Source organism: Chanodichthys erythropterus, chromosome 13 (genome assembly GCF_024489055.1).
Source record: "Chanodichthys erythropterus isolate Z2021 chromosome 13, ASM2448905v1, whole genome shotgun sequence".
In the NCBI taxonomy this organism is placed as follows: domain Eukaryota; kingdom Metazoa; phylum Chordata; class Actinopteri; order Cypriniformes; family Xenocyprididae; genus Chanodichthys; species Chanodichthys erythropterus.
Window position 1 is genome coordinate 9,306,596 of NC_090233.1, and position 26,927 is coordinate 9,333,522.

At 36.7% G+C, this 26,927-nt stretch overlaps 3 protein-coding genes across 9 annotated transcripts in view; all 3 read left to right on the forward strand.

Moving 5' to 3' along the window:
• The first annotated feature begins 1,000 nt into the window (after window positions 1-1,000).
• On the forward strand, window positions 1,001-9,542 carry ehd2a (EH-domain containing 2a). The gene is made up of 6 exons (XM_067406475.1): window positions 1,001-1,251; window positions 1,718-1,894; window positions 2,182-2,279; window positions 4,535-4,947; window positions 7,662-7,826; window positions 7,977-9,542. Exons 1-6 carry the CDS (start codon window positions 1,028-1,030, stop codon window positions 8,550-8,552), a joined length of 1,653 nt encoding a protein of 550 aa, XP_067262576.1. The 5' UTR covers window positions 1,001-1,027; the 3' UTR covers window positions 8,553-9,542.
• A 2,260-nt stretch (window positions 9,543-11,802) lies between these two features.
• Window positions 11,803-15,890, forward strand: selenow1 (selenoprotein W, 1). 2 transcript variants are annotated; one of them, XM_067406477.1, is made up of 6 exons: window positions 11,803-12,014; window positions 12,612-12,636; window positions 12,757-12,810; window positions 12,928-13,002; window positions 15,347-15,443; window positions 15,561-15,890. In XM_067406477.1, exons 1-5 carry the CDS (start codon window positions 11,986-11,988, stop codon window positions 15,422-15,424), a joined length of 261 nt encoding a protein of 86 aa, XP_067262578.1. In that variant the 5' UTR covers window positions 11,803-11,985; the 3' UTR covers window positions 15,425-15,443; window positions 15,561-15,890. The 2 variants fall into 2 exon arrangements, with proteins under 2 accessions (XP_067262578.1, XP_067262577.1); XM_067406476.1 differs by having other exon boundaries at window positions 11,811-12,014; window positions 15,558-15,890.
• Window positions 15,891-19,205: 3,315 nt separating this feature from the next.
• akap10 (A kinase (PRKA) anchor protein 10) overlaps window positions 19,206-26,927 on the forward strand; it is a 28,801-nt gene continuing 21,079 nt past the window's right edge. For 3 of the 6 annotated variants that reach the window (XM_067406519.1, XM_067406524.1, XM_067406521.1), the window contains exons 1-3: window positions 19,207-19,584; window positions 22,925-22,972; window positions 25,181-25,366. In XM_067406519.1, coding sequence (XP_067262620.1) covers window positions 19,563-19,584; window positions 22,925-22,972; window positions 25,181-25,366 — 256 coding nt within the window. In that variant the 5' untranslated portion in view covers window positions 19,207-19,562. Of the gene's footprint in view, window positions 19,585-22,924; window positions 22,973-25,180; window positions 25,367-26,927 lie in introns of all 6 variants that reach the window. The other 3 variants (XM_067406522.1, XM_067406523.1, XM_067406525.1) reach the window with 2 other exon arrangements.

Genomic DNA, 26,927 nt, shown 5'->3' on the forward strand with positions numbered 1-26,927 from the left:
ATTAAATGCAGACAATAGTCTACATATTTAGCCTTTCGGTAACCTACTCTAAAGTAAAAATAAATTTTGGTGCCATAAAACAATCCCTAAACAGCTGTAAATATCCAACAAAAATATATTTAATTCAAAACCCATATTCTTTCTATCAACTTGTCCCTTTAGGGCCTCCGTAGAGCACTGGAAATCCAGATTTGGTGATCCTGAAAAGTTCCTATCCGGATCAGATTGATCCAATCCGATGTTGCTTTAAAAAACTGGCTCCAAAATTAAGCTGGATTACGTGATCACGGATCGCAAAAAAAGGATTACTAAATCCGGATCAATTTTATCCGGATTAAACCTTTTGAAAAATCGGGCCCTGGGGTTTCTGGTACCATAATGTCAACAGCAGGTCCTCCAGTTCCCGTACATTGCAGGGTGGTGGTGATGTAGCGTGAACCCGCTTTTCCAAGTCCAACAAAAAATATTCGATTGGGTTCATGTCAGGCCAAAATTCACCATCATGTTCCTTAAACTACTCCTTGACAATTCTGGCAGTGTGGCATGGTGCATTATCCTGTTGGTAATGGCCAACACCAGCAGGGAACACAGTTGCCTGAATGAGTGCACTTGGATTGTGATATTGTGATAATGAGGCCTAAAGTGTTCCAAGAAAACCGCAGCTGGCCTGTGTCCGCCCAACAGTGCATCCATGTGCCATGGCCTCTGTTGGTAATTACCATATCTACGCTTGGTCAGGAATGTTGATTTGTCAGAAGATTGAAGTTCTGGGGCACCATGCCATCACAATTGGTCCTTTATCAAACTCTGATAACCCTGCACCAGACACTCTTCTGACTGAAAGTCAGTCCTCGGTATAGATACTGCTCTGTGTACTGCACCTGCGGCACCATTCAGTTTCCATGCGCGCTCATAATGTAATGGCTCATCGGTGTATAAACCATTAAAACCATCATATATTCATTAATATGTATTATTATGTGTATACATTTAGGAAAACTCTCCACTGAAGCTCTCAGACAGCCCAATGGCTGGTAAAGAAATGAAGAACAGGGGTGGTAAAAATCTGAAGGAAGTTCATACAGTTAATGAGGCTTTAAAGACCCTCTACCAGCAAAAATTGCTCCCTCTGGAGAAGTATTATGATTTCTCTGATTTCCACTCATCAAGCCTTGAAGATGCAGACTTCGACAACAAGCCCATGATACTAGTGTTGGGTCAGTGCTCTACAGGCAAGACCACTTTTATCAGGTGAATAATAATTGCATCCTTCTTCAGAACAATATGTAGTTATAAGTGCTAAAGTTAAAAAATCCATTAAACAGGCAAGAGTGGAAAATGATTAGAAAAAAAAAATCACTTTTTATATCATCTGGACTACACATATCTCAGGGGATACAAACATTTCATAATGTGCTAAATAACAGCATGGACAACATCAAGTCAAGTCAATTATATAATTGCTTTCCATAAAGTCAGAATATCATTCTGCAGGCGTGTTAAATATAGGTCAGGCGTACTAAACAATTCCCAGAAAACTGGAACAAATTCATGTGACCCACATTCTCAAAACAGGCCCGTTTATGATAAATGATAAAAGTATTCTCATGCCTCCTACAGGAGACAAAAGAGTTCTAGTGCACATTGCCTGTTTAAGAGATTATATTCTATTATTATTATTATCTAGTTTAAGCAATGTGTTCTTAATATGTGGCAGATATCTTCTCGAACAAGAGTATCCAGGAAGCAGAATAGGCCCGGAACCAACAACTGACAGTTTCACTGCTATAATGCATGGAGAGATTGAGGGAATTATTCATGGCAATGCTTTAACTGTAGATCCCATCAAGCCTTTCCGCAAACTCAGCCCATTTGGAACAACCTTCCTCAATCGGTAAGTGAGACAGAAGCAATGATGCAAAAGGAAGGAATGATAATCACATGGGGGAAACTCTGTTGAACTTGGACCGAAAGAGACAAAATCTCTCCACCAACAGAGATTACTCTTGTGAAAGGGTGGACATAGGGATATAAAACAAGCTAATGCATCATTATTTGGCTTAAGCTGACTGCATCCCTTTGAGGGAGCATCTGTGGATGTTTTTCCCATGTTCCGTCAATTTGAAAGATATTAGAATTAGCACAGCTGGAATGAAGTAATGTTCATCTGCTGTTTCTCAGATTCCAGTGTGTACATCTACCCAACCGAGTCCTAGAGAGTATCAGCATCATTGACACCCCAGGGATCCTGTCTGTGGCCAAACGCAAGATGAGTAGAGGTACGAAGTGTCATAAACAGTGCTCCAAGCAACCAATGAAGGAATAAAATGACTTGCAGGCAAATCATAATATACTCCATATGCAAGTAAAGAGGTGAATTTCTTCTCACTGATGTCGCTCTCAGAAGAGTGCAATGCTCTTTGTTGCACATTATGTGAGAATATAGGGTGAATTATACACTCTAAAAATGCTGGGTTGTTTCAAACCATAGGTGCATCAAATATGGACAAACCCAACAGTTGGTTTACATTTTTAAATATTTTTTTTTTTGTCCATATTTGACCCAAACTTGAAACAACCCAGCATCTTTTTAGCGTTTTTGTGCCCTTAAAGGGCACTTCAGGAAGGGGACACCATTTGTAGGGCTGTTCCAATTGGAATTGAACAACTGAATCCCTTCACTAAGGGCCCTTCTACAGGTTTTTAACGAAGGGTACATGCAATAGTCACTTTTAAAGGGTTAGTTCACCCAAAAATGAAATTTCTGCCATTAATTACTCACCCTCATGTCGTTCCAAACCCGTAAGACCTTCGTTTGTCTTCAGAACACAAATTAAGATATTTTTAATGAAATCTGAGGATATCTGATCCACACATAGGCAGAAAAGGTCCAGAAAGGTATTAAAGACATTGATAAAATAGTCTGCTCTGCAACAAAAAAAGCATAGCAGTATGATAGGGGACAGACGAATTTGTTGAATAAAGTCTTTATTTTTGTTTTTGTTTTTGCACACAAAAAGTATTGTCGTCGCTTCATAATATTAAGGTTGAACCACTGTAGTCACATTTACTATTTTATTGATGTCTTTAATACCTTTCCTCAAAAGGCGCAATGTTGTCGCTGCCAATGTGTGGATCAGATACCCTCGGATTTCATCAAAAATATCTTAATTTGTATTCCAAAGACAAACGAAGGTCTTACAGGTTTGGGACAACATGAGGGTGAGTGATTAATGACAGAAATTTAATTTTTGGGTTAACTAACCCTTTAAGGAAGTAATTTTATCCTGTATGGTCATGTGACCGGGGGTGATATGTATAGGTAAAAGTGCAAGGTCCAAATAAGAGACAGCAAGTTTTAAGTTGAAAAAAGAGATGGAACACACACACACTCATAAATAAAAACATTTTGAAATGAATATTTATTTGCAACAGTTATATTAACAGCAATAATAAGAAATTCCTGTTGTAATGCTGCCTTCATGTGTTATCGGAAATTTCCCAATTTACGAGCTCATTGCATTCTTTGTTGTTGGAAAGAACAGGAATCATGGAGGACACCAGATTTATTCTTGCATATTTATTGGGAAAATATTATTAAAACCATAATTAAGTTGGCTTAAATCCACTATTTAAGATTATTATTATTCTTCTGAGCCAATATTTAAACATTATCTCCTCCTAGAGCTTTCAAGTTACAAACACCAAACTTGGGTCAGACTCGGTTTGCTATATCTTTTCAAACTGATCTGACTTATGCTTTTCATTAAGTGGATGATTGAACTACAAAATGTCCCATAGGTATTCATTGAGGGGGTCAAAACTTTTATACAATTACTCTAATAGAGTATTCAAGCTTCATCAACTATACGTGCGTTTCATTCAACCGTAAGTGGACTGCGAAGTGGACTTCACAGGGTATTTCACCATATTATGTATTAATAGCAAAGCCTAGCAACTAGCTCATGCTAAAACTTGGTAATAACATGTTAAATCATGCTAGCAACATGCTAATGTTTGTTAGCATGGTAAAACATAGTAGCAACATGCTATTTCATGTTAGCTACATGGTAAAAGATGTTAGTAACATGCTAAGTCATGTTAGCAACATGTTAATTCATGTTAACAATATGATAAAATATGTTAACATGGTAAATCATGTTAACTACATGTTAATTCATGCTAGCAATGTGTTTAAACATGCTAACAACATGCTAGTAACATGCTAATTTTGGTCAAATACAGGCTATTTCTGCTGTACAGTATGTTTCAAATGATTATTCATATGTAAATGTGCTTTACATTAAAGACTAGACAAGACAAGAGAATCAGACTCTGATCACACTCATCTGCATCTAGCTTTCTAGTATGACCTGAAGACCTTGATTCAGGTATGTTTGATTACAGTAGGTTTGGACATTGAGGGCCAGAGTAGGGCATAGAGACTCCCACATCTGAATGAAATTTGCTCATAGTTTAAGATATATCTAATCCAACACCTGTGCATTAACTCAACATCTCTTTCTTCATTCAGGGTATGACTTTCCGGCAGTTGTCCGCTGGTTTGCAGAGCATGTCGACCGCATCATCCTCTTGTGTGATGCACACAAACTAGAGATCTCTGATGAGTTCTCACACACTATAATGGCATTGCGAGGCAACGAGGACAAGCTCAGAGTGGTGCTCAACAAGGCCGACATGGTGGACTCCCAGGAGCTGATGCGAGTCTACGGCGCCCTCATGTGGTCACTCGGGAAGGTGTTCTGCACTCCAGAGGTTCTGAGAGTCTACATCGGCTCCTTCTGGTCCTCTCCAATGCGTATGACAGACAATCGGAAATTGTTTGAGCAAGAGGAGGCAGACCTTTTTGCAGATATCCAGAACCTCCCACGAAATTCTGCACTGAGGAAGCTCAATGATCTGGTGAAACGAGCACGGCTTGTGAGGGTGAGGACCTTTGTGCTTTCCACGACTGATTTGGTTCCATAAAATAACAAATTTCAGTAACTTTTAATCCATGTCTATTAGCTTTGAGGTCATCTGTGTTAGTGTATTGAGAAAAGTAGACAAAATTGAGCAGATACACAGGCCTATGTATTTAAAAATCTTTCTCTTCTAGAAAAACAATAAGTAAAACTATTTGTGTTACATGATGCCAGCATACAACATATTTTGACTAGTAATGGGAAGTAGCAAATCACACTGTGATGTAAACCCTTTCTTAATAGGACAGACCTTTCGATATGTAGCATCCAAACTTCCTGTTTCATTTGGAAATACAGCAACACTGGGGGAAAAATATATGGCGCCATTAAATATCATCTTGTTATAACTATACTGTATACTATAACTATAAGTTTGTTAGTTATATTCACAAAAGAATAAGTTGCACCAGTACAAATCAATGTATTGCTCTTATAAATATATGATTCATCCTTAAGGGTTGGTTCACCCAAAAATAAAAGTTCTGTCATACTCACCCTCAAGACTTTTGTTCATCTTCGAAACACAAATTTAGATTTTTAATGAAACCTCAAATTTGATGTGTGTTGATCAATGTATACAGTATATGTGAATAAAGGTCTAAATTAAATGATCATTATTCATCATATTAAGTGATTGTGTCTCTTCAGAAAATCTGGATTAAACTGCTCAATTAATGGATTGCTTTTACAATAGATTTATGTAATTCTTGAAGCATCAAAGTTTTGGCGAAATGCTTTTTCAATGGAGGGACAGAAATCTCTCAGGTTTCATTAAAAATTTTTATTTAAAGATAACTGAAAGTTTTATGGGTTTGGAACTATATGAGGGTGAGTAATTGATAACAGAATTTCAATTTTGGATAAACTATCCATGTAATAATAATGCTGCATCTCCACTACATAATATGTGACTTACACAGCTGCTTTTGCTTGAATGAGGGAGCATTTGTCTTGAAGATGAGGACACATGGAATGTGTGAAAGATGTCTTTTTGAGGAAACAAAACACAAATTTTGACTAATTATGGCCCTGTTTACACCTGGGCCCAGTTTTTCAAAAGTAATCCACTAGGATTTTGGATAACGGATTGGATCAAATCTTGAAAATGTGTTTTTCAAAAGAAATAACGGATTACATAATCGGATTAGATCACGTAATCCAATCGTGGTTTTGATCCGGATCAAACCTTTAGTTTGGGTTTTTCAGAACTTTTTTGTAGGATTTGGATCACTTTGATCCAAAAAAACAGGATTATCCTGATCCCAACAGGGGGTAGGATTCCAAGGTGGATTCCAGGAGGAAAATGTAGTGTAACTTTAAAACTAGTCAAAAAATACAACATTTTTATCATGTAATATACATACACATTTTTATCTTGCTCTTGATTAGTTTAACTGTTAAAGTAATAAATTAAATGCAGACATTAGTCTACATATTTAGCCTTTCAGTAACCTACTCTAAAGTAAAAAGAAATTTTGATGCCATAAAACAATCCCTAAACAGCTTTAAATATCCAACAAAAATATATTTAATTCAAAACCCATATTCTTTCTATCAACATGTCCCTTTAGGGCCTCTGTAGAGCACTGGAAATCCAGATTTGGTGATCCTGAAAAGTTCCTATCCGGATCAGATTGATCCAATCTGATGTTGCTTTAAAAAACTGGCTCCAAAATTAAGCTGGATTACATGATCACGGATCGCAAAAAAAGGATTACTAAATCCGGATCAATTTTATCCGGATTAAACCTTTTGAAAAACCGGGCCCTGGTATTAAGATGCGTTTTGGTCGATCAAAGGAGACATTCCCATTTACACCTGGTTTATTTATGGACTTTTTCAGATCTTTCGATCTAATGGACAAAATAAGCTTGCGCAATTTACATAGATAGAAAAAGAGCAGCTTTCATTTCTGCTCTGACAGCCGCAAGAGCACGCCGAACGCAGTGAGTGTGTGTTAGAAATCAGGAATGGTAAGAGAACATTGTGCTTGGTACATTTTTCATCTTCAAACCGAACTTGGGTCTTCAGCAGACAAAGTTTAAATTCTGTCTGGCGCACTTCCCATAATGTTTACGCATTAGGTCAGTAGGTGGTCCTGGAACAACATTCCTGTCTGAAAATTTTGTCCTATTCCTACCCCTAACCTACCCCATAAGTTATCCCTAAAATCAGAGGGGAATGATAGTTGAATACTGATGTAGAAGCACCTAACCTTGGTTCTAAGCCTAAAATGTATATAAACTGTAAACTTTTCCCTCAAATCTGATTGGTTGATTGGAATATTGTTCCAGGATCAACAAAGATGATGATCCAGGGACATGTTGCACTTGGTGAAATCACGTTCACCTTCAGTAGGTGGAGAATAGGTGGTCTTTTGTGGCTGTTCGAATGCGTTGACCGCATAAGCGTCTTCACTATGAAAGCAATCCAGTCGAATGCGTTTTCGACTACCTCTGGAAGTGGTTGAAAGTGGACAAGCTCAAAACGTTTTACACCTGTATTTAGTGTCGTCCACTTGTGATTGGATTGATGAAAATGCTTCTTAATACCAGGTGTAAACAGGGCCTTAGTTGCTAAGACTGAACACATCTACCTGCTTGTTTTGTTGTGGTCAGTTGATGTAGTCCTACTAAAACATTAATGTGGCTTCTTATTTTCTTTCTTCACCCACAGGCCCATGCTTATATCATTAGCTCTCTAAAAGAAGAGATGCCTTTTGTTTTCTGCAGAGAAAAAAAGAAGAGAGATCTAATATATGACCTTCCCATCATCTACTCAAGAACTCAACAGAGGTATCAGATTTCACCTGGAGACTTTCCAGATTGCGCCAAGATGCAGGTGTTTAACTGTTCAAATACTTTATAATCAAGCATGCCCATTATGAGATGTATTTTCTGCTGCTTCTATAAGCATAAGAGTTAAAAGTAAGTTACAATACAGCATATGATATCTGTCTGATAAGCAGTTTTACCCTCACATCACACACAGGAGCGACTCATGAGTCACGACTTCAAGTTTAAAGGCCTCAAGCCTAAGCTCTTAGCTGGGTTGGATGAGCTCCTAAACACTGACATTGCCAAGCTGATGCCTCTTCTACGCCAAGAAGAAGAAGAGGCAGCAGATGACCAACTTTTGGTGCAAGGAGGACCTTTTCTAGGGTCTCACAGTGGCCCTTTTATTGTGGGGAACCCATTTCATCACTCTGGATCCAATGGAGAAAGCGATCAGGTCTCGGAAGAAGGATGGGTGATATCGAAAGACAAACCAAAGTTTGATGAGATCTTTTACAACCTCTCGCCTCATGAGGGAAAGCTGAGTGGGACCAAAGTGAAGAAGTGGATGATGAGCACTCGTCTGCCCAGCTCAGTTCTGGGACGAATCTGGAAGCTCGCAGATGTGGACTGTGATGGCATGTTAGACGATGAGGAGTTTGCTTTGGCCGGCCATCTCATCGAGGTGAAGTTGGAGGGCTTCGGGCTCCCTCGTGAGCTACCTGCACATCTAGTGCCGCCCTCCAAAAGACGACGCAAGAGCTCTGGCACAGAGAATAGAGACAATGAGTAGTTTGCATGTCTTAATAAGGACCTATTATGTTTTTTTTTTAAACATTTTCAGCTTTGTTTCATGTGTACTGTTGCTGTTTGAGAGTGAAAAAGGTCTGCAAAGTTACAAAGCACAAAGTCACTCCAAAGGGAGTTATTCTCTATATCAGTGCGCACTGTTTCAGAACTGACAGAAACATTGTAGTTTTTTTCTGTTAATGTACATGTTACAATAGTTCTCATTTAATGAATTTTTGTGGTTAATTAATTTTTAATGGTTGAGTTGGATTAATAGTGTGCTGAAACTTGCGGTTCTGGTAAGGGGTGTGACATTTCCCAAACAGGCATGAAGTGGTAGAGCAATCACAATACACTGATCCAGACGATCATTCAGACAAAGCATTACTGACTGGGAAGAGTGGTGCTGCAACAATGTCAAATATGTGAAATAACGTGTTTTTTGAACATTCAAGTATGAGAACCTATTCTAGTAGACCATGAAAACAAAATAAAGACTTTGTAAAAGGTATAATAGGTCATCTTGAATGTTTTATATGACAGGGTTTATTCAACATGCAAGTCATGACTAATACTAATGTATAATGCCTAAGATCACTTATAGTTTACAACGGTTGGATGAATATATCCTCCGCAGACAGAAACAATCTCAAAAGCTAAGTTGTTTTGGCGGTTTAGATTGCCAAAGGGTTGGGAACAGCTTGTACTGTATTGGCTGGTTGCAGAAACACCCTCGGGACTTGTTGCTAAGAGGCACAGAGAAATGTTGAAACTTAGTTTTCACAGCCTTAAGTGCCTTATTACATTTCAAACTGTAGTTGTCAAGTAAAATTTCTTTAAAAAGCTGTTGGTTAATAAGTCATTAAATAATCTTTTTGTGTGTCCATTTGGACTGAGTTGTAACAAGATGTTTTTATTTTATAATTTTGAGCATATTGTGGAATGTTGCTTAAAGGGTAAGTTCACCCAAAAATGAAACTTCTGTCATTAATTACTCGCCATCATGCCGTTCCACACCCGTAAAACCTTTGTTAATCTTCGGAACACAAATTAAGATATTTTTGTTGAAATCCGATGGCTCCGTGAGGCCTGCATAGCCAGCAATGACATTTCCTCTCTCAAGATCCAGTAATGTACTAAAAACATATTTAAATCAGTTCATGTGAGTACAGTGGTTCAATATTAATATTATAAAGCGACGAGAATATTTTTGGTGCACCAAAAAAAAAACAAAATAACGACTTATTTAGTGATGGCCGATTTCAAAACACTGCTTCAGGAAGCATCTGAGCGTTACGAATCTTTTGTGTCGAATCATGATTCGGATCAGGTGTCAAACCGACAAACTTCTGAAATCATGTGACTTTGACGCTCCGAACCGCTGATTCGACACGCTGATTCATAATGCTCCAAAGCTTCCTGAAACAGTGTTTTGAAATCGGCCATCACTAAATAAGTTATTTTGTTTTTTTGGCACTCCAAAAATATTCCAGTCACTTTATAATATTAATATTGAACCACTGTACTCACATGAACTGATTTAAATATGTTTTTTTAGTACCTTTATGGATCTCACGGAGCCATCGGATTTCAACAAAAATATCTTAATTTGTGTTCTGAAGATTAATGAAGGTCTTACAGGTGTGGAACAGCATGAGGGTGAGTAATAAATTTCAGAATTTTTATTTTTTGGGTGAACTAACCCTTTAATGTTAAGGCTGTATATTATTATATAGAATAATGACCATTGTCACGATGCACAACTAAGCACATATTCGGGAAACCTATGTAATCATATCAATATGTCCATTTATTGCCCAATAAAATGTCAAGCCAATATGCTAAGACTGTCTTAAGAACTAGTCTGACAAACTAGCAGTTAGTCAATGAGAAGAAATCTACCAATCCTCCTTAGAAAAAAAATGAGATGAGAAACTTGTATGACTAGTCTAAGCAGTTCATGCAACCGGCCACATGTAATCTACCTGTTTATTTTGAGATAATGCCCAACTGACTGTACATAATATGCAAAGCTCTGTTTAACTATTTCAAAAATTAAACACCCTTAACAAAAGGACTACTCAATAGACCTTTTTCACACTTCCGGGTTTTTGGCTTCCGGGATGAGCCACGCAGTGTAAAAATTTTCCGGTTACAGTGATAGATAGCCTCGATCAGAACCAGTTCGGGAATCAAAGTCGTTTTACGAATTAAATGTCTTGAAAATGTTTGAACGGTCTTGGTGAATTATTGGTGAGACTACAGAGCTCGCATTAAGAGCTAAATTTAATAAATAATTTGAAGTGATGGCGGTTAAACTGGTTATATTCTTCGTGTATGTTTGGCGCGGCTGTGCATTATCGCGCTCCATGTGCTGTAAAGACAGTGTCTGTGTCTAAACGTGCATACTATGTGACATTATTAATATTCAGTACTATTTAGGGTGGATAGTATGCACATAATGAGATGTATAGAGTGTTTTTAGCGACGTGCTGGGGAAATGATCGACTGGTAGATCCCTTATCACACAAGCCCGATCCTCTGATTCGTGAAGCAGGACTGCTCGCACCATGATATTTCTGGATATAAACACTTCAGTCATCTCTCACTCATTTTCCTGTCATCATCATCTTAAAGTGTGTATTATGCGCAGCATTGTTGTGCTCTTGCAACATGCAAAGACTGATAGTTGTGTACAGTGTGGTTTTGGAAATTATGTCTTAGTTTAAATCTTTAATCGATCAGGATTAATTATAACATATGCTTGAATGTGGGATGTGATGCCATATGAGACATGCTATATATTTTTTAAAACGTAGCTATTAAACTCACGACAATATTATGTATCTCACGACTTTATATCCCACATTAAAGTATATATTGGGAGTTAATTTTTTTAATTACTAAATTATATAAATGTTCGTAGTACGTAATACGATCTGGGAAATTGCTGAATGCGTAGCTGCGTAGCCTTTGCTGTATGACAGCTGGTGATATAAATCCATCTTCCGGTAAATTCGATCAACGGTCTGAGTGGCTGTATAAGCTACAAACAAGTAGAAAATAATTTATTTGTAGATTATACAAAAGCTATTTGGAAAACAGACAAAACAGAAAAGGTAAGAAGCGATATTTGAGAAAAGAGCATATCAATGTAATAGCCGTAGATGCATAGCGGAACTAACTTTACCCTGCGTCACGTGACTTCCGATTCTTGTGAAAAAGGTCTAAAGAGTACCGGAAGCAGATCAAGTCTCGCGAGGGGTGTGTCTGCTGGTGCGCCAGTTGCTCCGCCTCGAAGCTTTTATAACAATCCAGGAAATACCAGCAGCAAACATATTCTAGAACTGAGAGTCATTAGATCAGTTCAGCGTGATCTGCGCACTCCACTACACAACCACCGCTTGATCCAGTCAAGACCCGCAGCTACTGTCAGGATGACCGTCAAAGTGCATATCGTTTACTGGTAGGTTATTTATTTTACTATAACGTTAGCTCTATGCAACTATTCGCCTGAGGCTTTTTACTTAAATGACTGATTTATAAACTTAACGCGTTCGGGGAAAAAACAAACCAAAGTGGATTTTACACTATTAAAGCACATTTAATTTTCATTCTGTGTGTGGCATGCAATAATCACGACAAGAACAGGTAGCGTTGCTGTTGTTGCTTCGCTCAATGTGTTGTGGTTGTTAGGTGCACCCTTGCGTTTCTATGCAACAGTATCGCACAGGGGTGCGTTTCCCGAAATCATCGTTATCCAACTATGGTCCTAAGTCCCATTAAACTCTATTGGTAACGACGAAACTTGCGACCATAGTTCGCTTTGCGAAACACACCCCAGTTTAATTGTTTGGATTCCTGCATAGGTGAAATATTTTCACTTTACATAACAAACACGTTCTTGGCTCACAACAAGAATGGAATCAGAAAAGCTCAATAATGCTTCCACCGATTTCCTGAATATCACTTTTCATTATTTTTTTTAAAGGTTAAAAATCTTAAATTACAGTTTGACCAATGAATATTATTTAAATGTGTGTTTTTGTTTTTCATCTCCTAGTGGTGGATGAGGGTACAGGCCCAAGGTAGGTTTTGTTTACTCATATTATGTGTATAATTCAGAATAATGTAATACAATATAATATTAACTTGTGGAAGAATATTGTGCAGCTATATGACATCTGTCTCTTTTGTTTGGCAAATAGTTCACCAAACTCAAGACGTTGCTTGAGGATGAATTCCCAGGCGAACTTGAGATCGTATGTGATTTAAATGATTTTTTTTATGATATTGTAATTTTGAAAATAACACACATGGGCAAAGTGTTGTTTTCTCATAATTATCTTTCTCATTTTGCAATGATTTCGCATGCTCAGACTGGTGAGGGCACTCCCTCAACCACTGGCTGGCTTGAGGTGGAAGTAAATGGCAAGTTGGTGCACTCAAAGAAGGTAATCTTGCTGTTATGTATTGCATTTACCATATTATATATATTACATGTACCATAATTAGAGTTGCAAAATTCTGGGAATTTTCAAAACTGTAAACTTTCCATGGGAATTAATGGGAATAAACAGGGAATTTGCAAAATTGTAGGTTAGCCTATAACAGGGTCCTTAAATGAAGTTGGGGAAAAAAACATCTTGCAGCATAGTCTTGGTTAAATAACCATATTTAATGCAATTTTAGTTGAATTTTTACCCTGCACATTCCTCAGTCACATTCACGCAGCACACGACTTACTGCAGGGCCGTTGAGGACACACCCTCTGCATGCACTGTGCATTCCCCCAGTCCATAACATGCACATTTGATAGTCAAAAATACAGTAATATTGTGAAACATAACTACAATTTAAAATAATTGTTTTCTATTTTGATATACATAAAAATATAATTTATTTCTGTGATGCAAAGCTGAATTTGCAGCATCATTTCTCCAGTCTTCAGTGTCACATGATCCTTCAGAAATCATTCTAACATGCTAATTTGATACTCTGTTATCAATGTTGGAAACCGTTGTGTTGCTTAATATTATTTTATAACCTATGATACTTTTTTCAGGATTCTTTGATGAATAAAAATTTAAAGAACAGAATTTATTCAAAATAGAAATCTTTTCTAACAATATTACTTTAATATCAATTAAATTTTTTTTTTTTTTTTTTTTTTTTTTTTTCTTTTTTAAATCAATTCTTATCAATTTCACACATCCTTGTGTATTCATTTCTTTCAAAAAAGAAAGAAAAAAATGACTGACCCCAAAAATGTGACCGGTAGTGTATATTGGTACAAAAGATTTTTTAAAATAAATTCTGTTCTTTAAATTTTTATTCATCAAAGAATCCTGAAAAAAGTATCATAGGATATAAAATAATATTAAGCAACACAACGGTTTCCAACATTGATAACTGAGTATCAAATTAGCATGTTAGAATGATTTCTGAAGGATCATGTGACACTGAAGACTGGAGAAATGATGCTGCAAATTCAGCTTTGCATCACAGAAATAAATTATATTTTTATGTATATCAAAATAGAAAACAATTATTTTTAATTGTAGTTATGTTTCACAATATTACTGTATTTTTGACTATCAAATGTGCATGTTATGGACTGGGGGAACGCACAGTGCATGCAGAGGGTGTGTCCTCAACGGCCCTGCAGTAAGTCGTGTGCTGCGTGAATGTGACTGAGGAATGTGCAGGGTAAAAATTCAACTAAAATTGCATTAAATATGGTTATTTAACCAAAACTATGCTGCAAGATGTTCAACTTCATTTAAGGACCCTGTTATAGGCTAACCTGCAATTTTGCAAATTCCTTGTTTATTCCCATTAATTCCCATGGAAAGTTTACAGTTTCATTTATTTAAAAAATAAATCTTTTGTAACAATATACACTACCGGTCACATTTTTGGGGTCAGTCATTTTTTCTTTCTTTTTTGAAAGAAATTAATACATAAGGATGAGTGAAATTGATACAAATTGATTAAAAAAAAAACTTTAATTGATCTTAAAGTGATATTGTTAGAAAAGATTTCTATTTTGAATAAATTCTGTTCTTTAAATTTTTATTCATCAAAGAATCCTGAAAAAAGTATCATAGGTTATAAAAAATATTAAGCAGCACAACTGTTTTCAACATTGATCATAACTGAGTATCAAATCAGCATATTAGAATGATTTCTGAAGGATCATAAATAACACATAACAATTGCTGCAATAAAAATATATTTTACATATTTACTAAATTAGACTTAATTGAATGCAAAAAATGACTTATTTCATGTTATGACCAAACAAAATGTTTATATTTGTTTTTATATAATACATTTTATATAAATATTATACATTTATATAAATTTCCCAAAATTTCCAATTAATTCCCAGAAATTCCTCCTGTTAAGTTTCCAATTAGAATATTTCCAAAATTCCCCAGGTTAAGTTCCCGTGGAAAGCTTCCGCCCCCTAACCATATTATGACACCGGACTTTCATACTTTTTCTCGCTTAAATTGTAAAAGTCGGCATGAAACAGAAGTTGAAAAAGTATTTTCTTCACTATTGTATGAGGACACATGAATTAAAAAATAAAAAATGTGCATGGATAATAAATAAATACCTGTTTTATAAAAAAATGTTGATTTCATGGTGACTTTAAATTGTACAGTCTTCTTAATTAGTGCACAGTGCAGACTTTCTTTTTGATTGAATTGTTTGCTACTCAAATCTAATATGGTAAAGTGTACAGCTGTAATATACTGTATTACATTTGGCTGATATTTTCTTTCACAGAATGGAGATGGGTTTGTTGACACAGACATAAAGTTCAAAGCCATTGTGACTGCCATTGAGCAGGCCATGGGGAAATGAGCATGAACTGATCATAGAGGTGAGAATGATCCACCATAGAGCCTTTTTGTTATACTATGGGCAAAATTAATATCACATCATCTTGTCTTTCCATCTTTCTTTTAATTCTATTTTGACTTGTATTCTCTTTTAGCAGTTTTTCTTCTCTGTTTGATGGACTCCTGGGCAGTGCAACAATGATGGTGACGTCCAAAGTGTTTTCTGCATGGATGTTGCTTGATGCTAACCGCTCTTCCCGGGAGAAGACACTCAGAGCAAGAAACTGCTTCAGATAAATGCTTTAACGGTTGAATATAAGGGAAAATAAAAAAGGGAAATTATAAAATTAGAAATTGGACAGAACATGTCAAGTTTAGGGACTTTGGAACTTTTTTTTTTTTTTTTTTTTTTGCTTCTGTTACAGCGCACAAGTTTACAAAATATTTTGGCATTGTTCAAGATTTTCATGCAATAAAAAAAAGTTAATGGAGAAGTGTTTTGTATTTTATTTTCTATACTTTGTAATTGTTGTCATTTAACTAAACGGTGGCAGCACAGACATTATTCACACACATTTAAAAGATAAATTCACAATTATGTCACATACCCCCGGTTTCACATACAAGGTTTAAGCAAGTCCCAGACGAAAATGTATGTTTGAGATATCCTAAAATATGTCAGTGTCTTTGTTTTTTTCTCAAGATGCACATCTGTAATGTTTTTTTTCCACAGGTACAATTTTAAATACCCTAAATGAACTAAGGCCGAATCCTGGCTTAGTCTAGGCCCTGTCTTTGAAACCAGGCCATAATGTGTTATTTAACAAGACATGATGTGAATTACCCAGAGTCTCTGTCATAGAAGGGTTTAGAGCAGGGATGGACAACTCCGGTCCTGGAGGGCCAGTGTCCAGCAGAGTTTAGCTCCAACCCTAATCAAACATACCTGAACCAGCTAATCAAGGTCTTTAGGATTAGTAGAAAGTTATAGGCAAGTGAGTTTTTATCAGGGATGGAGATAAACTCTGCAGGACACTGGCCCTCCAGGACCGGAGTTGTCCATCCCTGGTTTAGAGCATTATCAGAACAAAATAGCTTTTGTGTAGTTCACAATTGTACACTATCAACCAAAACTTTATGGACACCTACCTAATGATGCCAAAACAGCACCGACCTGTCAAGGCCCCCTGAAGGTGTCTTGTGTTCTCGGTCACCAATACGTTAGCAGCAGATCCTTTAAGTCCTGTAGGTTGCAAGGTGGAGCCGCCTTGAACCAAACTTATTGGTCCAGCACATCCCACAGATGCTCAGTTGGATTGAGATCTGGGGAATTTGGAGGCCAGGGCAACACCTTGAACTCTTCATCATGTTCCTCAAACCATTCCTGAACAATGAGTGCAGTGTGGCAGGGTGCATTATCATGCTGAAAGGTTTAGGTATGTGGCATGTGTCAAAGTTACATCCCCATGAATGGCCGGAGCAGAACATTGCCCAGAACATTACACTCTCTGCTCCGGCTTGTCATCATCCCAAAGTGCAATTCACTTCCCCAGGTAAATGGCACACATGTCCACGGCCATCCACATGATGTAAAAGAAAACAGGACTCATCGGACCAGGTGACTTTCCACTGCTCCAAGGTCCAGTGTGCCCATTGTAGGCACTTTCGACAGTGGACAGGGGTCATCATAGGCACTCTGATTGGTCCGCGACTATGCACCCCCTTACGCAGCAGAGTGTGATGCACTGTGTGTTATGACACATTCCTCCCACAGATAGTCTTTGTTGCCCTCATGCATTGATGACCCTTGGGTGCCCAACACCTTTCCACTGTTTGTGGTTTGTCCCTCCTCTGACCTCTAAATTCTCACCACTGCTGACCAGAAGCAACACACAAGCTTTGTTGTTTCAGAGATATTCTGACCCAGTCACCTTGTCAAACTCAGAGAAAATCATTTCTCCTGCGTCCAACATGTAGATTACGAGAACCATCTAGTCTACCCTGACTTTAATATGTGGCCTTATTAGGAGATGATCAATGATATTTGCTTCACCTGTAACTGGTCATGATGTTTAATGCTCATCATTGTATAGTCTTGCTGACAAAAACATTTTTCAAAGGTGCCCTAGAATTGAAAGTTGAATTTACCTCGGTAGAGTTAAATTAGAGTTCTGTCCATGGAAATGACATACAGTGAGTCTCAAACACCATTGTTTCCTCCTTCTTATATAAATCTCATTTGTTTAAAAGACCTCTGAAGAACAGGCGAATCTCAACATAACACCGACTGTGACGCAACAGTCAGGATCATTAATATGTACGACCCCAACTTTTGTATATGCCAGCCCATGTTCAAGGCATTAGACAAGCCAGTATTAATGTCTGGAGCTGCACACAGACTTTATGCAGGTAAGCAAGCAAGGACAACAGCGAAAAATAGCATATGGGGCAATAATAACTGACATGATCCATGATATTTGCATATGATCCATATATTTGCATATGCAAGCCCATGTTCCCAACATTATGAAAGGCATTAGACAAGGGCAGAACGTCTGGATCTGTGCAGAGCTGAATTAACAGACTAGGTAAGCAAGCAAGGACAATAGCATCTGCAAAAATGGCAGATAGAGCAATAATAACTGACATGATCCATGATATCATGATATTTTTAGTGATATTTGTAAACTGTCTTTCTAAATGTTTTGTTAGCATGTTGCTAATGTACTGTTAAATGTGGTTAAAGTTATCATTGTGTATTACTGTATTCACAGAGATTAGAGTCATGTCATTATTTTTATTATTAAACACTTGCAGTCTGTATAATTCATAAACGCAACTTCATTCTTTATAAATCTCTCTAACAGTATAGCATTAGCCGTTAGCCACGGAGCACCATCAAACTCATTCAGAATCAAACGTAAACATCCAAATAAATACTATACTCACACGATCTGATAAGCTACATGATGAACATTTTGTAAAGATCCATTTTGAGGGTTATATTAGCTGTGTGAACTTAGTTTATGCAATGTATTATAGAGTCACGAGCTTGGGGGCGGGGAGCACGAGCATTTAAAGGGGACGCGCACTGAATCGGCGCATATTTAATTATGCTCCAAAATAGGCAGTTAAAAAATTTAATAATAAAAAATCTATGGGGTATTTTGAGCTGAAACTTCACAGGCACATTCAGGGGACACCTTAGACTTATATTACATCTTGTGAAAATGCACTTTAAAATGCAACCTTTAAAGTATAAATATTCCACATATAGTCTTTCAGTTAATAGGAGGTCATGAAAATCATCAGTTAAAGGGATCATTCACCCAAAAATGTAAATTCTGTCACCAAGTTAATCCAAACCTGTATGAGTTTCTTTTATTCTGCTGAACACAAAAGAAGATATTTTGAAGAATGTCAGTAACCAAACAGCTGATGGACCCCATTGACTCCATAGTATCCCCCCCCCCCAATACTATGGAAGTCAATGTGGCAAGTATGGAAGTCATGGTGACTTTATTTATACACTATTACACACCATGCCTATGTACTATTTCAAAGCAAGCAAGGATATATTCATGTGAAATAAGGGGAAAAAATGAGAAACCAGACTAATATGGTAAGGCACACATTGAAATAAATCTACATATGTAGTTTAAGTTAAGTTTATGTAATACTAGTAATGCGTTCGTTAAATAAAATATTCACTATGTCCAAAGACAATTACTGAGTTGCAAAACATGACGTGTAATCATTCAAGTCCATCCCACAACGACTGGAGTGACACAGACACAAATGTTTTGAATGTCACCTTGCAGCACGCACAAAGTAATAAAGTATATTCTTAACAAGCTAGTATAAACGAGCAATCTTATGTGGCATGAATGGGAATTAAGTCTTTTGATTTGTCAGGTCTTTTCCCATAATTCCAGCAGAAGCGCTGTGCCGCAGACACTCCGGAAGTGAGGCGTTTATTGACAATATGGCGACCGGACCAGCTGAGAAGGGACTGGACATTTTTCGGTTTTGACAGTGACCGCAGATGTGGATGATCAAAGCGAAAGCTGCGCGTGATAGAGTGTTATGAATGAAGGGAGTCGGGAGCTGTCGGGATGTTGTCTCTGAGCTGAGCGAGCGTTCACAGCTTCAGATTCATCATGTCGTTCTTCAGGCGGAAAGGTAAGGAAGTGCTCCGCTCGATGATGATGGGATGGTCGCCGGACAGTATGGGCTTTTCTGGACCGATTCTGAGCTCACGTCCTCATGAATGTGACATCAAAACTCTTTTATTCTTTATGTTGGCCGTATAATCCCTCGTATGCATATGCATATCTTCTGTACACCGTGTACGGAGGGATTGATATTCCCCATTCAAGTGCACGTTTGATATTTAGACCACCAGATGAACACTTTTTAATTATAGTTGCATGTTTCTGTTAAAATAACACAGCTTCAGGTTGTTTTAGATGTTTGCTTTAACATTGAAGTAACACTCATGGTGCTGACAGTTAGGCTAACCATGTCAGAAAATCCTCATGTTGGAATTTCATAATATTGAATGAAACAAGAATCATTTTATGTTGTCATATAGAATCCTACTGAAATAAACTCAAATAAAAGCAAAAACTATATATTTTTTATCCCATTTGAATTGAGTGTTTGGCAAGGAATGTCATTCATTCATATCTTTGATCTGGTGGTATGAACAAGCTAGATTTTCAAAGGTCAAATGGATATTTTGTATCTATTGCATTTAGACCAGTAATTCTCAACCTTTTTTGACTCAACCAAGACAATATTTTGAAGGCCCTTCATTCAAAGAAGATAAAAATTAACTCAAAAACATGATGTCAGTTTAATGTTGTACATCTAGCCCTATATTTATAGTGTTTTGTTTAGCTTCTTAAAGGGTTAGTTCATCCAAAAATGAAACTTTTGTCAGTAATTACTCACCCTCATGTCGTTCCACACCCGTAAGGCCTTTGTTCATCTTCAGAACACAAATTAAGATATTTTTGATAAAATCTGATGGCTCAGTGAGGCCTGCATTGACAGCACGATAATTAACACTTTCAGATGCCCAGGAAGCTACTAAAGACATATTTAAAACAGTTCATGTGACTACAGTGGTTCAACTTTAATATTATAAAACGACGAGTATACTTTTTGTTATATTGAATGCTTTTGTCACGCGCATTTCGTCAGTAAAGCCGGTTCCCTGATTGCCGCTAAATCGCCATCACCTGCTTTCAAATATAGCGGCATTTAATAGACAGAGCCGTAGTTCACTGATAAGCCATGCAATATCGCGTTCAATATCGATATGAATCGCCGTCGATATTGAACGCGATATTGTGTGGCTTATATGTAAATATGTGCACTTTTTTCTCAGTAACAAAATAAACACAACAAAAATGAGAAAACAGCAAGCATTTATTATAGAAAGCATAAGAAAAGCGTCTGATCATAACATCATGGGAATGTTAGCACAAGCTCTGCAAAGTAGCACTCCAGTCACATCATGTCTTTATATAGCACTTTATTCAATGGATTGCTTAAGATCAAACAGCTTACAGTATCAAACATGAAAAACAGTGTTAGTGCCTCATTTTTTTACAAGCACAACTTCATTTTATACTATAAAGCAGCTATCCAGTGTGTTCATGTTTTCACCCACGGAGATGTTACCTCAACGAAATCTACAGATCAAATGAGCCGTTCCATGCAAGTGAAGGCGGAGCCTCAGTGCACACCTCCTATCACGTTATCATCACTGACCAATGGTAGTACGAAGGTGTTTTGCAGCTGAAGCGAACTTTTCCTGTAAGTTCGCTTTGGCAAGCCATTTCGAACTTCCAAAAAGAACACAAAATGAACTTCGTTTTGGCCTGATTTTGTTCGAAATGACGTCACATCAGTTCGTTCTTCGATTTCGTTTGAAGTATACCAGGGCCTTTTATGAATCTTTTGTTTCTAATCAGTGGCTCAAAGTCACATGATTTCAGTAAACGAGGCTTTGTTACGTCATAAGTGTTTCGAAATTTCAATGGTTCAAATGACTTTGGTAGTTTGATACACGATCCGAACCACTGATTCGAAACAAATGATTCGTAAAGCTTCGAAGCATCTGAAAGTGTTAATTATATTGCTGGCAATAGAAGCCTCTCTGAGCCATCGGATTTCATCAAAAATATCTTAATTTGTGTTCCAAAGATGAACGAAGGTCCTACAGGTGTGAAACGACATGAGTAATAAATGACAGAAATTTCATTTTTGGGTGAACTAACCCTTTAATTAAGATTATGATACACACAGAAGTTTGTTGAGCCCCCCTACTGGGCAAAAGTTAAAAGCCCCCTGGTCGACTATGGCTGCATCCGAAATCTCATACTTCCCTATTATATAGTTGGCAAAAAAACAGTATGTGACAAAAGAAGTATGTCTGAATTCACAGTACTCATAAAGAGTACTCGAAAAGTACTCAGATGACCTACCACTTCCGGTGAGATTTCGAAGTGTACATACTATAGACACTTTACTATCCCATGATGAGGCCACGGGAGAGGATTTGTGAATGACAGTGACGCTGGTTAGTCACATGATGATGTCATCATGAAGAATGTAGTACATCTGGATTACATTCATATTACACACATTCATAATATATAGAACATACTTGTTTATAAAAATAAGTACCTACTCGAGAGTATACGATTTTGGACGCAGCCTATATTTGTCCATCCCTCTATTCCCCCCCCCCTTTTTTTTTTTTCAATTAAGAGTAAATATACAAATCTTTATACATTTCCCCCCTTATCTGGTATTTACACAACTGGAAACATGAGAGTTCATTGGTCCAAAGTGTGGGAATGCTGCTGCTGTCCTAGTTCACATATAATAAACCATAAGAATTGATCTGCAGTTTTGTATCTTTACTAAGTAAAGTGACCGATCTTTCCCATAATTCCAGAGAGCGTATCCTGTGACTTCAGTCAGTGTGGCTCTGCCCTGAGGGAAGGAAGGATGCCCTCTTAGCCCATGTCCTATTTAACAGGAACCTCCTTTATCTTTGTCCTCAGTTATGCAGTCTTGTCATTATACTGTCTGTTTTCTTCATCCATCAGAGATATGCGAGTTAATGTACGTTATGAGCACAGCAGAGGATTGAATGGATGATATTATGTTTAAAATGATGTAATACATGTATAGACAAATATCATCCTCACTCTTTGCTTGCACTCCTGCCAACAGTGATTGGGATGATGGACATGCTGGTCTGTTTGTTTGCCACTGGTGTTTTTTGTTGACAGACTCTAGCAAGGCCTCACCCCATGCAAATAATTCAAGAAAACATGCTGTGGAAAAACTCACAAATGAGTGATGTGTGGATTGGTGCAATTGCATCTAGTAATGGGTGTAACTAGTGACTGGTTCTCAAATGGCTGTTGTGCTGAATAATCATTAGGACAAGAGATGCTGTAAATTATAAATTATATTCCCTATGTTCTTTATCTCACAGCTAAAGGAAAGGAACCTGAGAGACCAGCAGATGCCAAAGCCAGCAAAGGTGAGAGTGATGGTGCTTTTTTGTTGTTGTCAGATTTGGGATGTTATGGTGGGCTGTCAAAGAACATGCTAATGTTCTAGACCAGGTTCATTTGTTTCAAGTTATAGTTTGAGTTCCTTGTCATGTGACCCAGACTGGAAGTGTAGTGTCAAAATGTCAGAGACTAAAGGCCCTTTCACACAAAGAACAATAACTATAAAGATAACTATACTAGCGTGCACACCAGCAGCTGATAACATCTGTTTATTCTGAGCGCGCTGCATTTTGGTCATCTGACGCTTTAAACGCTCAAGCTCTTTAAAGCAGGATTGATTCTGATTGGCTGTCAATGCTTTTTATCATTCATCAGATGGAAATTGGTCTGAAATTGATTCCAAAGATATTGTTTTTCTGTGGTGTTATCATTATGGTTGTGGTGTGGACTCTGCTATTCTTTTATATTTAGAATGATTTTTAGATTTATCATTATTGTTATAGTTATTTTCCTTGGTGTGAACGGCCCTTTTAGAGGCCTTTAAACATAATGCTTTTTTGCATTGTGCTTGAGCTGCTGTTCTATGGAAGCTTGAAAATTTAAAAGATAATTGTGGCTTTTTCTCTCACATCAGTTTACATCTCTCAATTCTGAATTTTTTTCTCTGAATTTCTTGATATAAAGTTGCAATTGCAAGAAAAAAGTCAGAATGGCGAAATATAAACTCGCAGTGTAACTTTTTTTCTCGCAATTCTGGCTTCTTTTCTCACAATTGCAAGTTTATATCTTGCGGTTCTGACTATTTCCTCAGAATTGCATGATGTAAAGTTTTTTTTTTGCAATTCTGCGACTATATCTCTCAATTTTTAATTTATAACTCTCCATTGCAACTTATATCACAACTCACAATAAAATTTATATCACAATTTATTCTTCCAACATTATTTCTCAGAATTGTTAGATATAAACTTGGAATTGCAAGAAAAAAAGTCAAAAATGTGATAAAAATTTGCAATTAAAAAAGGTAATAGCAAATTTTATCTCACAATTTTTGATTATTTATGTCCCACAATTCTGCGAAAAAATGTCAAAAGTGTGAGATATAAACTTGCAATTCTGAATTTATACAACATTTGATGTTATGTCGTATAATCTTGGAATTGCAAGTTTATATCTCACAGTTTTGACTTTTTTTTTTTTCTCGGAAACACTATAGAATAACACAAGAGGCGTCACCGGTATTGTTTTGAATGGGAGAAAGTGCAACGTGCAATATGGCAGAATAAGTCCCGCCTTCTAAATAAGAGCCAATCGCCAATTGTTAAAGTCATCGCATCACTGCAGCGGCCGTTAGAAGCTCCGGTTCCTATAGAAACAGTCAGAGACATGCATTTAGGACTGCACGTGTGCATTAGCTTGATCCATCTTGAAAAATACTGTTTGTTTTTTTTTGTCATGATTCGAGCAATTAGAAACAAATTTTATGAGACAGTTGTCAGATTTCTTTAGTGATTTTAAATATTAAATTTAATTGAATGCTTGGCGAACAGCTTTGGAGAATTTGATGTTTCCCCATTCAAAGAGATAGGAGCTGCACCTGCATGCCCGAGAGGCGTTTCAAAGTTGGCCGCCAAATGAAATGACTTGTCTTAAAGGGACTTTGATAACATTTTAAAAAATGCATCCATCTTGAGGTTGTTGATGTTTTTCTTTTTCTTTTTCTTCATAAAATATATTCTGTGTGAAATGCCCCTAAGACTTCAATGATTTTTTAATTTGAGATTCTGGGATGTCTCTGCTAAGTTTGATATATAGAACAATATTATGGCTATTCATTGGCTGCACAACAAGAAACAAATAGGGAAAGTGACCAGGGTTACAAAAGTGAAAAATGTGTCCTGGACAATCATATTCTCAAAATTCTACACATATGTGTAATACATATATATAATTCTTATATAAGAATTTATTAAAAAATGCAGTATTTTCTGCTAACTCTGTGTAATACACTCTAGAACATTTTCTTTAAAAATCTATACCATTTCTAGGGTTGTAACACCCAAAAGCTTTACAGGTTTTATAGACTTAATAACTAGCCTGGAGAGAACATGTGGAGGTTTATCAGCATGTGGTAAGCATTTCTTACCAAGATTAGCATGTTTGTAGATTGGAAGTGGAGCAAAATGTAGAATTCTATTGTGTATTAATGTTTGTTCCCCGTGTGCCGTCTCCAGCCCCAGTGTCGCCCCACTCCCCCTCCCTTAGCGGCCGTAATCATCATGCTATCCTGGAGGCGGCGGGACCCAGCCATGTGGCCATCAATGCTATCTCAGCCAACATGGACTCGTTTGCTCGTGGCCGCACTGCTATCCTCAAAAAACAGCCTAGCCACATGGAGGCAGTACACTTTGGAGACTTAGGTACACCAGCCATGATTATACATACCATTAAATACTGATTCAAAATGTAGCGCAACATGTCCAAAAAACAGTGTTGAATCATTTTATTTTTTCCATCAAATAGTGTAACTTCGTAGTTAATGAAATATTGAGTTTGAACTTTCCTTATAAACCATTTGATTTCAAAGCTGCTCTACTTTTTTTTTTTTTTTTTTTTTTAAACTTAAGCTAGGTTTGTTAGCAACATTTGATCTTTGACTTCCTGTTTTGTGCTGAGCATTTTAAATTAAATGTGATGTGTGTCCACGGCCGAGGGAGCAGGAATTCTCACATTAGTGGGGGGATTCAGTGAAGCTTTCTGGAGTGTTAGAGAGTTACTGAAATGGTTTTTGCAGCGCTCTGGCCTGCTGGATTTGATGTGGAGTTCCGTAATCTCTTAACCTTTTTATAGCTCGGTGATTGGTGGAAACCTGCTCAGACAAACTCCTCCACTTTTTAACAGATACTGTGAACATGTTCATGTCTGTTTGTTTGTTACTTCTCTAAGTGCTTCTTTTCACAATAGGCCTTTCGCAACTATTACATAATCACCTGGTTATTATACGATTATTATACCTCTTCATTGTTTTTGCTCTGTTTTCCAGAATGAGATAGAATCTGTGAATATTAAATGGATTTTAATCCACTTTTATTAGTAGTGATGCACTGAAATAAAAAAAAAATATTAAAACATAATAAATATTAGTAATTAATAATTAATTAATTAATTAATTAATTAATTAATAATTAAAATAAAATAATTAATTAATTTATTTATTAATATGAATTTTTAAAATGCATGATTTTTTTTTTTTTTTTTTCAGTGGTCTCAAAGCATGGACAAAAACTATTTTGATTTCAAAATAGGGCTATAAATTTTTGTGGTGGCCCTACACTGTACAAAATATCCATGAAATTAACAGTAAAAAATTCTCTGTGGTTACCGAAACTTAACTGTAAAAAAATATTTTATTATTACAAATTAAACTTAAATTTCCAGTAACTAACCATATATTTAATTAACTGAAATTACTAAACAAACATTACTAAATTCTTTTTTTTTTTTTTTTTTAACTTTTGTAATATACTAACAACCACCTTAATACCACAGGTGGTTATGAGAAAACAAATGATGAATCAAATTTCATCATAAGTAGCTTTTCCACATCAAGCTGAGGTAAACATTAATATTTAGAACGTGCGCACAGTGTCATACACACAAATACAAAACACCATCATGGTAACACACACGACACTACAATAATGCAATAAACTTTCATTTAACAACATAAGATGTAACATAAAACCCTAATGTACATAACTGACAAGAACAAAAATAAGAAGAAACAGTTTCAATGAAATCCATCAAATGTTAAGTGTCACACAGGGAATTCTGGGAGTATCAATTCATGGTTTTTCACTGTAATTTGTAAGTAAGATGACTTGTATTTTTCACTTCCAAAAGCTGTACATTTAGTAGTATTTCACTGTAAAATGTTGCATTAGATCTATTACTATTGTGTCAAAGCATTTTTTCAAGAGG